Source organism: Aethalodelphis obliquidens, unplaced genomic scaffold (assembly GCF_003676395.1).
Source record: "Aethalodelphis obliquidens isolate GAN/ISIS:26980383/991018 unplaced genomic scaffold, ASM367639v1 scaffold71, whole genome shotgun sequence".
In the NCBI taxonomy this organism is placed as follows: Eukaryota; Metazoa; Chordata; class Mammalia; order Artiodactyla; family Delphinidae; genus Aethalodelphis; species Aethalodelphis obliquidens.
Window position 1 is genome coordinate 9,019,936 of NW_020838015.1, and position 16,184 is coordinate 9,036,119.

At 38.1% G+C, this 16,184-nt stretch overlaps 2 protein-coding genes across 2 annotated transcripts in view; one reads left to right on the plus strand and one right to left on the minus strand.

Annotated features, from left to right (window-relative positions):
* Positions 1-3,963: 3,963 nt before the first annotated feature.
* LOC113611897 (uncharacterized) lies at positions 3,964-9,764 on the minus strand. Its single transcript, XM_027091309.1, is given in 7 exon segments — positions 3,964-4,154; positions 4,157-4,195; positions 4,198-4,272; positions 4,275-4,317; positions 4,320-4,487; positions 4,489-4,569; positions 9,759-9,764. Coding segments are annotated over 7 exon segments (603 nt in total).
* Positions 4,743-16,184, plus strand: part of ZNF81 (zinc finger protein 81) — a 65,148-nt gene continuing 53,706 nt past the window's right edge. Inside the window, exons 1-2 of the mRNA XM_027091381.1 lie at positions 4,743-4,828; positions 10,387-10,632. Of these exons, the coding sequence (XP_026947182.1) occupies positions 10,561-10,632 (72 nt within the window). The 5' untranslated portion in view covers positions 4,743-4,828; positions 10,387-10,560. The remainder of the gene's footprint in view (positions 4,829-10,386; positions 10,633-16,184) is intronic.

Genomic DNA, 16,184 nt, shown 5'->3' on the forward strand with positions numbered 1-16,184 from the left:
AAGCCCTCTCTGACGGTGGTAGAGGCTCAATGCCAGCTGAAGGTCCTTCTGACGCGCAGGTCCTATTTGAAAGGACCTGGCCCTGAGCTCTGGTGTTCTCTATGTCTTTGTGCCCTCAGACCGGTCACGTCCTTTTTGAGCCCCAGTTCAACATTCTGGACAGCAGAGGGCTGGACTCTGTGATTACCCAATAATAGTGTGAAATTTTTCCATTAAAAAGCTGGGTGTAAAATAAATAAGCTATCATTGCCTTCTATCTACTGACACATGTAAATGGTTGTGGCTGTTTGTCCAGAGGTCCCTGCTCAGTAAATATTGTAAACTATTTTTTACCTACTAAAGGAAGGCATGCAAGACAAGACTGATCAGAAGACTGTGGATATTACTCCTTGCATCTACCGTAGGGCAAAGAGGTACTCATCATTACATCCTTAGCTGCAGATATGAAAATATTCTGACCTTGCGTTCTTCCTCGTTTTCAACTACATGCCCATATAAATGTGAGGATTCGAGACTGGCCTGCTCCAGGATGCAGGGCAGTCGGTGGTAGAGTTTAAAAGGAGACTCTGATCTTCCTAGTTAAAGTGCAGTCCTCCAGCATTTCCAATTCACATCACTCTGCCCTATCCACCCCTCTTTAGCAGTTATCACCTTTCAACAATGTTTATTGCCTCTCTTCCCCACTAGGAGGTTAGGTCCAGGAAGCTAGGGACTTGGGGGCTGTTTTGTTTTACCAAACAACAAGTACCAAGAGCAGTGACTGGTGATCAATAAATATTTGGTGAATGAACGAATAGGGTCTTACATACTTAGAAGTTCTCCATCTCTAGTATTTTCTGCATTACTCTAGAAAACAATTTTATAATTAGTCATGTCATCCAGAGATGCCTGCAGAGTCTTTAGGAGGGAATAATTAATCTTTTAAGAAAATGAATCCAGTGCATGTGTTTTGCTGCTCTCTACATGTATGGTAAGATACTAAAAATAAGGCAGTTGATTACTCCACATATGTGAGAAGCAGAAATCACTGCAGTATCAGCACGAACAAAGAAATGAGCAAACAGTAAATGAATAAGATAATTTCTGATAAAAAGGAAGGCTATGAAGAAAACGAAAGCATGGCGAGGAGCTAGAGAGTTGTGGGGTAGATCGGGGAAGAAAAACATCCGAAGAAAGGACATTTGAGCAGGTGCACGAGTGGTGTGATGGAGTGAGCCCTGGGGCCAGAGCACTTTTGGCAGGGGCCACAGAAAGTATCAATGCCATGGAGCTTCTGCCTCCCTGCTCATCCCACAACTGGGTGGCATCTCTGGGCTGGAGCCAGAGATTTTCTTACCCCATTCAAGAAAGGGACATCACTTTTCTCCATGCAGACTTCCTCTTTTTACATTTAAGTGTTTATCTAACAGTTTAATTTTCCCAATTAACTTAAATATTAGTTAGTTTCAATAATATAATTAGCACTTATGCACCTACCACCCAAAAGAAAAGGTATGGCCTTAATAACCTCCATCTATCCATGTGTTCCCCCAATTGATGGCCCTGCCTGCCCTCAGCTGAGGTAAGCATCATCCTAAATCCCAAGTTCATCAATTTTTGATTTCCTTTTTATATAATTTTATCACAACTATACAAAATCCTAAATAGTTCATGTTCTTTATATTAGTAGCTTTTAATTTTATAAACGTGTGTTATGTTTTATATACTATTTTGGGAATCACAGGGTTTGTTTTTTCCCTTAAATTCATCCTTATTGTTGGGTACTGTTCTAGTTCATTCATTTTGACTCCATCCATTTTTGTTTCCAGGTCTTGCTATTGTGAACAGGATGCCATGCATATCCTAGGTTTCATGTGCAAGTGTTTCTCGTGGATATATTCCTAAGAGTGGACTGGATAGATTGTGAGGTATGTACATATTCGCTGTAGGAGGAAATGCTAACTATTTTCTAAAGTAGTTACACTGGTCTATATTCCTTCAACAGGGCAAAAAGATCCTGTAGCTGTACATCCTCTGCAACATTGTACTGTCAGACTTAAATATTTGCAAATTGAATGGGTGTAAAATGTCATCTCATCATGTCATGATTTGTATTTCCCTGATCGCTGATGACTTTGAACATCTCTTATGTTTTTTTTTGAGCCAGCAATAAAATGAAGACTATATTATTAAACTTACATAACAAAAGTTCCAGTCCCCAACTCTAACTACTTGAATATGTTGGCTCCTTTTGGTCATTTTTTATTCTTCAAAGGAAAACAGCCATGAAGTTGATACAATGCAGAAAAGAAAACTTTACATGCTGAAAGGAAAGTAATAGCACTCTTATTTGCACTTGACTCAATCAATTATGCAACCTCAGGAACACAATAAATGCACATTGACTGTTTATACATCATTAATATTGCAAAATCAACTATATTATCATAAATTTTCTTTACTTATCTCAGAATATAATCTCCAAAGACTGTAGTCTCCATGAAACAATTGTCCATCTGGAATTACTTTGTCCCCCTAAATGAGGCTAGTTACTTTTTTCCTATTAGGAAGCCATCCAAAGTTTGATTCCTTTCACAGTCATATCTCAAATGTCTATTTCTGAATTTATTTTGTTGCAAGCTTACAGTTAGCAGTTGACAAAACCTTTAACTTTTTTTATACCCACAACAATTTGACAAAATATTTTTTACGTTTCATATGTTTATTGGCTCTTTTTTTTTCCTTCTCTGAAATAGTCTAATAGACTTAGTTTTTAAAAAACGTAACCATAGTGCTATTACGACACTCACATTAACAATGATTCCTGGAGCTCTATTAGACATGTATGCATGCCAAACATGCTTCCACTTATTCCATTTCTTCTTTCATTTATTCATTCAACAAACACTCAGACCAGGGCTATAGGGGCAGAAAGAGAATCTGGGATAATCAGAGAGTCCAACCCTCTAAGAAAGTAAAAATTAGCTCAGGGTATAAAAGTCTGCTCTGCCACTCATAAGGCTGGGAGAACAGACACAGATTAAGTCAGATGCGAAATTAACAGAAAATATTATTTCTCCCAAGGATGTCCTGCAGCTGTAATGCCATAAATAACTCCTACTTTGAGTGACTACTGCTTTTTTACTCACTGAGAAACTGTTCTCTACAATCATAGGCTATCAGAAACTACTGTTTGAAGTGATATCAGTACAGATAAAACATCTCACTCTTGCTGAAGATTATAAGTCACTTAGACACCGCAGCTAAGATTTCTAACCCCAGTGCAGAGAGAAGGGGTATCTAGATACAAAATTCTGTATCTATCTTAACTTTATGGTTTCCAAGGAAACAGGATTCTGGGTTCACTTCATAGTCCACATACAGCCCTGCTTTGCTTTGAGTTTACCAGAACACTGCTTCATTCACATTTCACCTGAACTTCACCATTCCTCAGAATTCCATAATAACTCTATTTTCTCCTTGTTTAGTGAGCCACCCCATGGTTCCTCTGGCGTGTGGTCTCCCTCACTGACTGATAGATTTGTCTGACTACAGATTAATCCCAGATGGTCTTAGGCTAATTGGGATAGGACACCCTTACATTCCAGATTGTTAAACTGAGGCCCAGAGGGGATGTGACCGGACTGAGAGCATCCAGCAAGTTCACACCTGAGCCCCTCAAAACACCTTCTTCACTTGAGGATTCAAAAAGGCCTTCAGAGGGTTACAGAGCCTTCTACCTCTTTCAGGAAGATTCCCTGGAGGAGATAGCTGAACTTGGTTTTGAAAGATAAGTAGGCATTCCCAGGTGAAGGGTAGCATGACTTCTTCCCCTTCTGCCCCAGTAACATCTCCCAGAGGGCACAGGCATCTCCAGAATTTCCATATTGGGGGTGATAAGGGGCAACAAATTGGTTGAAGGGCAGAATCAATCTTGTCTTAAAGCTACATTTGCAAAGTAAGGGCACTATTACTATATAGATTTTATTTTATAAGAAAATAAAAATAAATTTTCCTAAAGATACTTTTATTGACATATTGAATTAGATTAAGGGAAAAATCAAAAACCTTTATTGGTAAGAACTTCTACTTTAGCTCGGGTAGCTGGAGTGGGAGATAATGTAGATTATGGGAGCATCCAAACCCCACAGCCAACCCCAACAAGCCCAGCAGAGGGGAATCTAACACTGACTCCTCCCCCTTTTCCCCAGGGCTATATCCTAGGAGGACTTGCAGGTCCCTGATTTCTTCCCTTTCTCCCCTCGTGGTATGTTCCAGGAGAGGCCCGCAAGCAGTCCTACTTCTTCTCATCCTGTGGTATCTGCCAGGAGATAACAGCCACTGGCACCTCTGCGTCTTTCCAGAGGCCTCTCAGCTTCTCTGAACATTATTACACAGATCCCAGGATGCCCGCCCAGAGAAACGTCCCCACCCTCTCTCCCCACCATCTGTGAGACAGCGCCAGTGCTCAGCAATGTGAGTTTAGAGGCTTCCTCATCCTCTGTACGGAATGGACACTCCTCCAACATGGCGTACTCCATGAGGAAGCGCAACCTGGGCGCGGCCATGTTCCCCGCCTGACAATGCTGCCTAGGGGCACTGAAGGCAACTAAACACAGACTCCGTAACATCTCCATGTTGGCTCTGGCTGACTGCGGCTTCGAATGTGATTTTGCGCATGTGCAGAACCACGCCCCTTCGTGTAAAGCCCCAAACCCCGAGAAGGGGCGGTGCTAGGGGTGGTGACCGGAAACTGCTGCGGTTTTCGGCCGCGGTTTAATAGTTGTTGTCAAGAGGATCCCAGTGCTCTTTGCCGGAGGGATGTGGAGGTGATGGGGACCCGGGGAGGGTGAGTGTTGAGGAATTCTGTGTGGTCAGTGATGGAATCGGTTGTCTGAATGTAGTTGGATGATTCGCTTGTTATTTTTCAGGCTTTCCTCTTTTCTCATATCAACGTTAAGGTCTTAAAATTCACTCTGAGACCCACAAGGTTTGGTGCATTATAAGTGTTTTCTAAGAGTTGATTATTATTTTTTTTGCTCATGAATTATTTAAAAGTGCGCTTTCATTTTACAGAAGTTTATCTTTTTACTAGACTTCTAACCTTAGTTTTCTGTGGTTAGAAAAATGTCTACATGAAGCTCATTCCTTGAAATATGAGGGGAGTCATGGCCTAGTCCTTGGTGAATTGTTTTATAAATGTTCCATGTATAATTCGAAAATAATATTTAATTGTTTAGTCGTCAATTGTGTTGTACAAAATTTGTACTTTTTTTCCCTGCTAGTTCTATTACAGAGAAAGGAGAGATTAAGTCTTCACTGTGATGATGATTTGTTCATTTCTCCTTCCTGCTGTCCATGATACATTTTGAGTTAAGTTTTGTATAAAGTGTGAGACTTAGATCAAGGTGCATTTATTTGGCTGTCCAATTACTCAAGCACCGTTTGTTAAAAAGACGGTAGTTCCTCCACGGACTCGTTCTGTACCTGTGTCAAAAATAAATTTGCCATACTTTTGTGTGGCTATTTCTAGGTTCTCTATTATGTTCCATTTATTTATGTGTCTATCTATGTGTCTTTTATCATGAATGTGTGTTGAATTTTGTCAATACTGTGTGAATTTATATGGTTTTTCTTCTTTGGCTTGTTAATATGGGGGAATGCCCTTATTGATTTTTGAATATTGAATCAGCTTTACATTCCTGGAATAAGCCTCACTTGGTTGTGGTGTATAATTCTTTTTTTATATTGCAGGAATTGATTGGTTAGTGCTTTTGTTTTTGGGGATTTTTGTGTCTAAGTTCGTGAGAGATGTTGGTCTATAGTTTTCTTTTTTTGTACTTTCTTTTTCTGGTTTTAGTATTAGGGTAATACTGATCTCAATAAATGAGTTAGAAAGTGTTCTCTTCTATTTTCTGGAAGAGATTGTGTAGAATTATGTTATTTTTCTTTAAATATTTGATAGAATTCTCCAGTGAAACCATCTGGGCCTGGAAATTTCCTTTTGGAAGCTTTTGATTATGGCTTCAATTTCTGTAGTAGTCAAATGACTATCCGGGTTATCTATTTAATATCTTTTCAGAGTATCTTCATATTTAATAGTGGGTAAGTTGTGGGAGTCTCTGTTTTGTGAGGAATTGGACTATTTCATCCAAGTTGTTGAATTTATGTGCATAAAGTGGTGTGTGGTATTCCCTTACTTTTCTTTTAATGGCTGCAGGATCTATAGTTATATCTCCTGTTTCATTTCTGATATTGGTAATTTGTGTCTTATCTCTTTTTATCTTTGTCAGTCTTGCTAGAGGATTACCAATTTTATCGGTCTTTTCAAAGAACCAGCTTTTGTTTTCATTGATTTTTCTCTATTGTTTTTGTTTTCAATTTTATTGATTTCTGCTCTTATATCTATTACTTCTTTCTTTCTATTTGCTTTGGGTTTTCTTTGCTCTTCTTTTTTTAGTATTTTATGGTGGGAGCTTACCTTACTGATTTAATACCTTAATTCTTTTCTAATATAAACATTTAGCATTATAAATTTCCCTCTCCATGCTGCTTTATCTGCATCCCACAAATTTTGATATGTTGTATTTTGATTTTCATTCATTACTTTTTAATTTCCCTTGAGACTTCCCCTTTGATCCATGGATTATATAGAAATGTGTTGTTTACTTTCCAAATGTTTGGAGACTTTCCTGTTACCTTTCTGTTATTGATTTCTAGTTTGATGCTGTTATAATCAGGGAACATATGCTGTACGATTTCAATTTATTAAGGTTTGTTTTATGACCCTGGAGAATGTAGCACAGGTGCTTGAAGAGAATGTGTATTCTATTAGTGTTTGGCTGCAGTAGAATGGGTATGTTCAGTTAGGACACCCTTTTCTTGGTCCTTTGATTAAGGGGAGCAGGCTTTTCTTAGAGCTTTTTTTGTCTGTAGCTATTGATGGTTCTGAGTTATAAGCTTTTCTAGTGCCCTGTTTGTGATATATGGGAGGGAAAATGAAACCCAGGGAACTCACCGCTGTGTTGTTCCTTAGGCCCTGAGGTCTGTGGACTGTCTGCCTTTCCTTTTTACCTTTCAGAGTCTTTCTGTTTGTATTTGCTGTTATGTCATTTTTTCCCTGGTCTCTTCTACGTTCATTATTCTCTTCTACCTGTATTTTCCTGTATTAATTTTGTTAATTTACATTTTGCTAGGGAAGCATCTGCTTCACATCAATATTAAAATATGTTGCTATACAGTTATGCATAATATCCCGCAATAACTACTTTGAAACACTGCCTGATCTGGGAAAGATTCTCATTCTGTCTCTCTCTCCCTCTCCCTCTCCCTCTCCCTCTCCCTCTCCCTCGCTCTCGCTCTCTCTCTTTCTCTGTGTGTGTGTGTGTGTGTATATGTTTTTAAACTCTTCTTTATCTCATTTGCTAGGGGGTTATCTGTGACATCCGTCATTTTAAAGGACCAGCTCTTTGTTTTCTTTAAACTCCCATTGTTATATTTATTTGACTTATTTAAGGTTTTTATTAGTTACTATTTTCCTTTCGGGGGGTTGCTTCATTTTGGTTTTTTTCTACTTCTGACGTTCTCGATTGAATACTTAGCTCTTCTTTGTTTTTATTTATTTATTATATAAAACATTTACTTTGTTGGTCTTTGGGGGCAGTTTGATACATCACCAGTGTATTACAGCTGAGCCATTAATCTTGTAGCTTCCTCACCATTAACTGGTTCATTTTTATGACACTGCTGAGGAGTCTGCTGTTTCTGCAGAGGTTCAAGAGAAAGGCCTTTTAAGAAATGTGCAGGTTCCTTTTGTATATCTCCAGAAGCTGTTTCCACTCTATTAACTTTTTCATCATTCACAGTGTTTATCTTCTTAAGATTAGTGGTAACTGGTTTTTGCTGTATTTTTTTTTTTTTTTTTTTGCGGTACGCGGGCCTCTCCCTGCTGTGGCCTCTCCCGTTGCCGAGCACAGGCTCTGGACGCGCAGGCTCAGCGGCCATGGCTCACGGGCCCAGCCACTCCGCGGCATGTGGGATCCTCCCGGACCGGGGCCCGAGCCCGTGTCCCCAGCATCGGCAGGCGGACTCTCAACCACTGTGCCACCAAGGAAGCCTGTTTCTTTTCTTTTAAAACAGATTTATTTATTTAGATATATAAAACAGACTTATTTATATATATTCAATACCTTAAGATTCACCCATTTAAAGTATACAATTCAGTGGGTTTTAGTACATTCACAGAGTTGTTCAGTCATCACCACAATCTAATTTTAGAATATTTTCAACACACCAGAAAGAAACCTTGCACACATTAGCAGATATTCACCATTCATGCCACCCCCTACCCCCAGCCGTAGGCAACTTCTAATCAGTTTTCTGTCTCTATATATTTGCCTATTCTGGACATTTCATATAAATGGAATCATAAAATATGTGGTCTTTGTGACTGGCTTCTTTCACGTACGATAATGATTTCAAGGTTCATTCATGTTATAGCGTGTATTGGTACTTCTTTTTTTATTGCCAAATAATATTCCATTGTATGGACACACCAAATTTTGTTTATCTGTTCATCAGTTGATGGACATTTAAGTGCTTTCTGCTTTTGGGCTATTATGAATAATACTGCTGTGAATATTTGTATACAAGTTTTGGAGTGGACATGGGTTTTCATTTCTCTTGGTAGATACCTAGGAGTGGAACTGCTGGGTCATATGACAACTCTATGGGTAGCATTTTGAGGAACTGCCAACCTGTTTTTCAGAGTGGCTGCACCATTTTACAATTCTACCAGTAATGTATGAGCTCAGTTTCATTCACATCTCACAAACACTTGTTACTATCTTTTTTTTTGCCATCTTTGTGTATATGAAGTAGTCTCCTAATGAATAGAACATTTTTGATTTTTAAAAATATTTATTTATTTTTTGGCTGCGTCGGGTCTTAGTTGCGGCATGCAGGACCTTTTGTTGTGGCGTGCAGGCTCTTCGTTGCAGTGCGCGGGCTCCAGAGTGTGTGGGCTCTGTAGTTGCAGCAGTCAGGTTCTCTAGTTGTGTCGCACGAGCTTAGTTGCCCCATGGCATGTGGGATCTTAGTTCCCTGACCAGGGATCAAACTGGCGTCCCCTGCATAGCAAGACAGATTCTTAACCACTTGACCACCAGGGAAGTCCCAGAACATTTTTGGTTTTGATTACATTTCCCTAAGGACTAATGACGTTGAACATCTTATACTATAATCAGAGAATGTAGTCTGTCAATTCCCAACATTCAGACATCTACAAGATTTTTTGTGTGGCCAGGTTATTTGATAGAATTTTGTAAAAGTTCCATGGGTGTAAGAAAAGAAAGCATATTCTCTTTTTTTGGCACAACATCATCTTTATGTGTTTAAAATTTAATTTGTTCATACCTTTAATTTTATTTTACTCCTTATTTCTTTTACTCTGTTGTTTCCTCTTCATCTCATTTCTTACTTTTGTTGTCCTAATTAAGTTCCTCTTCATTTTATGTGATATTTACCCTTTCCCAGCAAGAATGACTAAATCTGTAGTGCCTGTATTAGTTGATCGTAATGAAATTGTACCTCAATTTGGACACAGAGACACCCTCCCCTCCCTAGTTCCCTCAATAGGAGAAACATTTTTCACCTCTGGATGTTTTTGAGGTAATTAAAAATTTTAGTCCCAGGCTACTAGTATTTTCCTTATTGCATATCTCTTCTGTTTTAAGAAACTTTACTTAACATTTTTTTTTTTAATTTTTATTCCAAATTACGGTCATGTTTTCAACATTTGTTAAATAGAACCATGTTTATTTTGAGCCTCCCACATAAAAGGTACCATGTGATGTACCACTGAGAATGTGAACTTGAAAGCCAGGTAGACTGAGTTTGATTTAACATCACAAACCTCTGTTTCTGTATGCATAAAATGAGATAATAATAACTACAGCAACACATGGATGACGTGATTGTTGTGCAAATTAAATGAGGTACCTCCTTCTGTATATTACATGAGTCCTTGTAATAACAGTACTTGCTAATATGAATTAAATGTTTACCTGGGCCAGTCTGGTGCTGAGTGCCTTAAAAACATCATCTCATTTAATTTTCACAGCCCCTTGAAATAAATAGTTTTGATTTGTTTTGGGAAAAAAGTCTGAAGAAACATTTTCATATTCATATAGCTAAAGGTTGGCAGAGCTAGAAATGAAGCTTTTATTAATTTTAGTCTAAATCTCATGGTCTTGCTCATATTCCATTGTAATGAATAACTTGAATCGGTGTTGATGTGGCTTTGTCTACTCCACAGTATCCAGTGTCGTGAGCTATACTTCGGTGCCCTCAGGAAGCGCTTGTGGGGTGAATGTTGAATGCCTGACCAAGTGGACACTGTCTTTCCAGGTTTCTTGGAGTCTCTGTGGAGCCCCTGGGCCAGACCCCATAGTGAAGGCTGCAGGATCTTCCTTCAGGCCCCAGCAGCTCTGGTTGAGTCCACAGGTGCCCACCTGACCTCGGGTTCCTGGGAAGAGTGGAGTTGTCAGCAAGAGAGCCCGGGTGCTTAGGCCCAGGGGGAAGATGCCAGCCAACCGGTGCGCTCCTGGGCCATCCCTGGCCCTGACTACAGGGGGGTGTGACAACTCCTGTGAGGTAAGGAAGAAGAAGAGGTGCCCAGGGACTGGAATTCATCCAGAATGAAAGATAATATCTCATTATTTGAATTTGTATGACTTTTTTTTTTAACCAGGCAACATAATCAGGGGGTTTTTATTGGATTTATTTCCCTTATGTGAATTTCCTTTTCCTGTCCATTGCTGAGTTATTTATTTTAGCTTATGGATGTTTACAGTTTTTTTTGAATATTAAGGTTAATAACCCTTTATCTTTCTTATATATTTTTGTGAATATTTTTTGCCACTTTGTAATTTGAAATTAGTTTTTAGTTTTATTTATAAGTGGCAAAAGGTGCCAAGTAGTTTTTGAAGTCTTCTTAAAACAGTGGCTCTTCCCTGCTTTGTTTCTCCCAGATTCCAACTCCCTAGAAGCAAGCATTCTTAATCTTTTTAATGGATTTATTTTTTTTTCGTTTTGGGCATTATCTATTGACTTTCCACTATGGAAGGTAGAGGTTCAGCTTTTCCTTGCACCTCCACTCATATACACATTTGCCTCTAGCTATCACTGTTTTTATTAGATCTACTGTCAGGGTTTATTATTGTGACTGTTTATAGTTAAGTCATGTAGTGTCCATGCTGTGATTACTATTTCTGTACAACTTTTCCTTTTGCCTGGAATTAACTATTTTTTTTCTGGTTTAGTCATTTCTTTGCTTTACTATATACATATCAATAATTCAACTCCAAATTCTTTCCAGTTGTTTAAATCTCCACTCTGTATATTCAAACATATTAGGTAATGATCATAGTGACAATAATTATAAACACTCATATAATGTTTACTATATGCCCAGCACTGTTACACACACACTACATATACTAACTCATCTTCCTAACAACCTGGAGAAGTAGGTACCATTGTTATTCCCACTTTATAGAAGGGGGAACTGGGGCATAAAGAAAAACTATCTGGCCCAAGTTAACACAGCTAGTAATGGAGGGGGGGCTATCTCAGCTCTGGGTATCATGTCTTCTCTTTGAAGAAATCTCTCCTGGACCTTACTGATTCACTGAAGGCTGGTTTGGTTGCTCTCTCAGCTTCACACACAGCTATGACCTTGGTGTGTTCTGTTCGCCATCCCTCAGGAAATCCTTTTTACCTCTGTCTTGTGTCAGATTTCCTTTCCTGGGAATCCTGTCCTTCCTTCCTGTTTCCTGGATCCTGTGTCTTCCTCTTTCTTGGTTTACCCCCTAATTTTTTGGAGCACATCCTCCAATATGTCCCTGAGAATGGATGCATGACAGGTGAACTTTATGAAGCTTTGCATGTCTGAAAATGTCATGCAAAAATGTATTTATATAATATATATAATTGTATAAATAAACTTATAGAAGTAAAAAAAAGTAATAAATACCATGGAAATATATTTATTTGACCCTGACACTAAATTTATCTTTTTGGCTGGGTATAGAATTCTAGGTTGGAAACATTTTTGTGTAGAATTTTACAAGTCTGTTTCCAGTCTAGTCATTTTCTACCCATACACACGTTTTCTCTGCTTTTCAAAAAACTATTCTTGTTCAGTTGTTGATCCTCCATATTTTAAATTCTTTGTCCTACTGATTTCCATTTCTTTTTCTTTTGCTCACCTTTCTAGTTCTTTTTTAAACTTCACCTCCCAGGTTTTCTTCTATGTCTCTCATTAATGCTGTTCTATATTGTTGGAGGATGGAAGCAATGAAAAGTGCCCACCAAACTGGGAAGGTATCTTGAGACTGAAAAATGAGGCAGGCAGCTCCATATAATCAATGGATCAGTTTATTGTTATAGGGTAACTTACTCACAGGGTGGGATCAAGGGGGCGATGATCCAGAAGTATTTGCAGCTGCATTCCGCACAGCTGAGGGACGATTGGGACAATTTCATAGTTAACCTAGGGTATGGGGGTACGTGCTTGGAAACAGGAAGTGCATTCCTAAGTCAAGATTTATGAATGGGTAACTGGTCTTATGAGCACTGGGAATATGTCAGTGAAGGTCTTCATTATTGTTTATAAATTTATTTTATTTTTATTTATTTTTGGCTGTGTTGGGTCTTTGTTGCTGCACGTGGGTTTTCTCTAGTTGCGGCAAGCGGGGGCTACTCTTCGTTGTAGTGCATGGGCTTCTCTTGTTGCGGAGTGTGGGCTCTAGGCGTGCAGGCTTCAGTAGTTGTGGCACGCGGGCTCAGTAGTTGTGGCTCATGGGCTCTAGAGCACGGGCTCAGTAGTTGTGGCTCATGGGCTCTAGAGCACAGGCTCAGTAGTTGTGGCACACGGGCTTAGTTGCTCCGTGGCATGTGGGATCTTCCTGGACCAGGACTTGAACCCCTGTCCCCTGCAATAGCAGGCGGATTCCCAACCACTGCGCCACCAGGGAAGCCCTTCATTATTGTTTAAAGACTACCAGAGCATAGAGGCCACCAGACCTAACGATCGTGAAACAATATCTATTAACTACAAAGCCGTTGGTGACAGAGAAGAGGCTTACCACACAGTACAGCTCTAGGCAGGGTCATTGGAAGGACAGGAGGAACTGCAGAGGCCCAAGATGGCATCTGTTATGATGACAACCATACATAAGTTTTTATTTTAAATAGCTCTGTTTCTTTTCAGGATATTCCCTTATAATAGCATACTATTTTTGTTTTATGGATGTAGCATCTTATCACTCTAAGGACATTAGTAATAGTTTTTTAATCTAATTTTTAAAAAGTAATAGACACATGGCTCAAAAATAAAAAATTAAAAAGTATATAAAAATTTAAAATATACAAAGCTATATAGTCTAAATTCTCTTACCCATCTTTCTCCTATCTGTTCATCTCTCTTTAATACATATAACCAAGTTAGTTAGTTTTCTCTGCATGAGTTTCTTTATGCAGATAAAAGCAGCTGAGAACATATTCTTATTTTCTCCTTTTAAGTTCATGAAAGGTGTCCCACAAAACAAATTGTTATCAATTTTTAGTAACTTTAGGTCTTTTGGTGAGATAGAATATGAATTATAAACAATGCTGCCATGAACATTTTTGTTCATGTCTTGTCATGTACATGTGTCCACCCCTCTCTTGACTATATGCATAGGGGTGGAGTTAGTGGGTCGTAGATTCAGCCTATCTTTAAAAAATGTTTTTATTGTGAAATATAACATATATCCAGAAAAGTGTGCAAAACAGACATGTACAGCTCAGTGATTTTTCACTATATAGGTCTAGAAAATACCCATAGTCAGCATTCCAGAATCCCCCTACTTCCAAAGATAACTACTCTCCTGACTTTTATGATAATTACTTCCATTGAGAAGAAAATCACAAGACACAGAGTGGAAAAAGAAACAGACAACAGAGGAGTTATATCCAGGATGTATAAAGAACAACAAAACAATAAGAAAAAGCAGACTACCCATTAGTCAGAGGCCTTATTTGAATAGGTGTGTAACAAAGGAAGAAATCCAAATGACTAATAACACCTGAGATGGTACTCAATCTCTTTAGTCATCAGGGAAATGCAGAAGTTAAACCACAATGTAATACCACTACACTCCCACCAGAATGGCTAAAATTAAGAAGTCTAACAATGACAAGTGTTAGCAAGGATAGGGGGTCATATCAGTAGTTCATATACTCATTTCAGCACATATAGCTGCTGCTATGTTAGCTCATATCAGCAATTCATATGCTGCTGGTGGGAGGGTAAATTGGCACAATCTCTTTGGAAAACATTTTAGCCTTCTTTATCAAAGCATACGTAGACCATATGAGGAAACACTTCTAGGAAAATACCCAAGAGAAATCCTTGGCTAATGTACCGGGACACACATTTAAATGCTCCCTGTAGCATTACTTGTAACAGCAAGAAACTGGAAATAACTTAAATGTCCATCAATAGTAGAATGGATACAAAAATTGAACATAATATTGAGTGAAAGAATCCAGACACAAAATAATTTGTATTGTTTTAATTTATGTAAATTAAAGCAGAACAAAACCATATTGTACAGGGATGTATGGTTAGGTGGTGAAACTCAAAAGCAAGTGCTTACTATCAGAGGCAGGATAGTGGTTTCCATGATTGATGGGGAGGCTGGGTGGAAGGAGGGAAAGAGGCATGAGGAAGGCTTCTGGGCAAAGAGGTGGCAATGTTCTGTTTCCAGACCAGAGTGGGAATTATGTAGGTATTTGCCTTGAATAATTAGTTAAGCCAAATATTTATGTTTCATGTATTTTTTGAATGAGTATTATATTTTATAAAAATCTTTTGAAAAGGAAAAGAATATCTACCCTCCAATTTTGACCGCAGTCTCCCATAAACCCTTTCCAAAGACAGCTACAAAAACATACATACATACACACACAGACACACACACACTCTGCTATAGCCATTTTTAAACTTCCAACACTTTTCTCATTTAACAGTAAATCTTGGTGATCATTAAATGTCAGTAGATGTAATGAGTTGCCTCATTCTTTTTAAAGGCTGAATCTTATTCAATTATATGGATATATCACAATATAACCAGCCCCCCGTTAATAGACATTTAAGATGCTTCCAGTCTTTTGCTATTACAGACAATGCTGCAATGAAAATCCTTATTTCGTCCTTATACATATTTCAGTTGACACAAGAGGGAATATGTTTAAAGAGAAATTTCTGCAAATGGAATTCTCAGGACAAATGATATATATGCATTTTTATTTTTGATTGATATAGCAAAATGACCTTCTTTGTGAGTTGTATCATTTGTATAAGAATGCCCGTTTTCACCATACCCAAGACAGAAGAGTGTCTTGTCATATTTTTCTTTTTGGCCCATATAATAAGTTAAAACAAGGTATATTAGTACAGATCTAATTTGCATTTCTCATGTTATGACTAAGGTCGAATATATGTAATTGTGTTTAAAGATCCATTTATATTATTTTTCCTGAGCTGATTTTAAATTTCCTTTGCCCATTTTTCTATTAGGTTTTTGCTATTTACGTATTAATGACAGTAGCTCTTTGTCTGGGTCTGTCTCTGGGTCCCAAATATTTTCCCTCAACTTCTCAGTTGTCTTTTAAAGGAAAATATTGACTTTTTCTCCGTGCATTTCACATAATTGTGCTTATCAATCTTTTATGTCCTCCAAGCTTTGTGTCATAAGTAGAAGGCCTTCCCCATTGCTCAGCTATATTTAAAAAAAAATTCCTGCATTTTCTTTTTAGTATTGGTACTTTCATGTTTTTAGTTTTGCTTTTTACTTCTGTGACTATCTGGATTTTTGGTTGTTGTTGTAAAGTCTTAGCTAGGGATCAATCTTCATTTTCTTCAAGATGCCTACACATTTGTCCCATTACCAGTTATTGAATAACCTATATTTTCCCCACTAATATGCAGCACTACATTAGGATATATATATATATATATATTTGTATTTATATTCTAATACATAACTCTGGGTATATTTAGGCACCTTATTCTCTTCTGTTGATCTAATAGTCATAGTCTTTATGATTCTAATTCCTCTGTATTTATAGTTTATTCTAATACATAGGAGGGCTAAGTC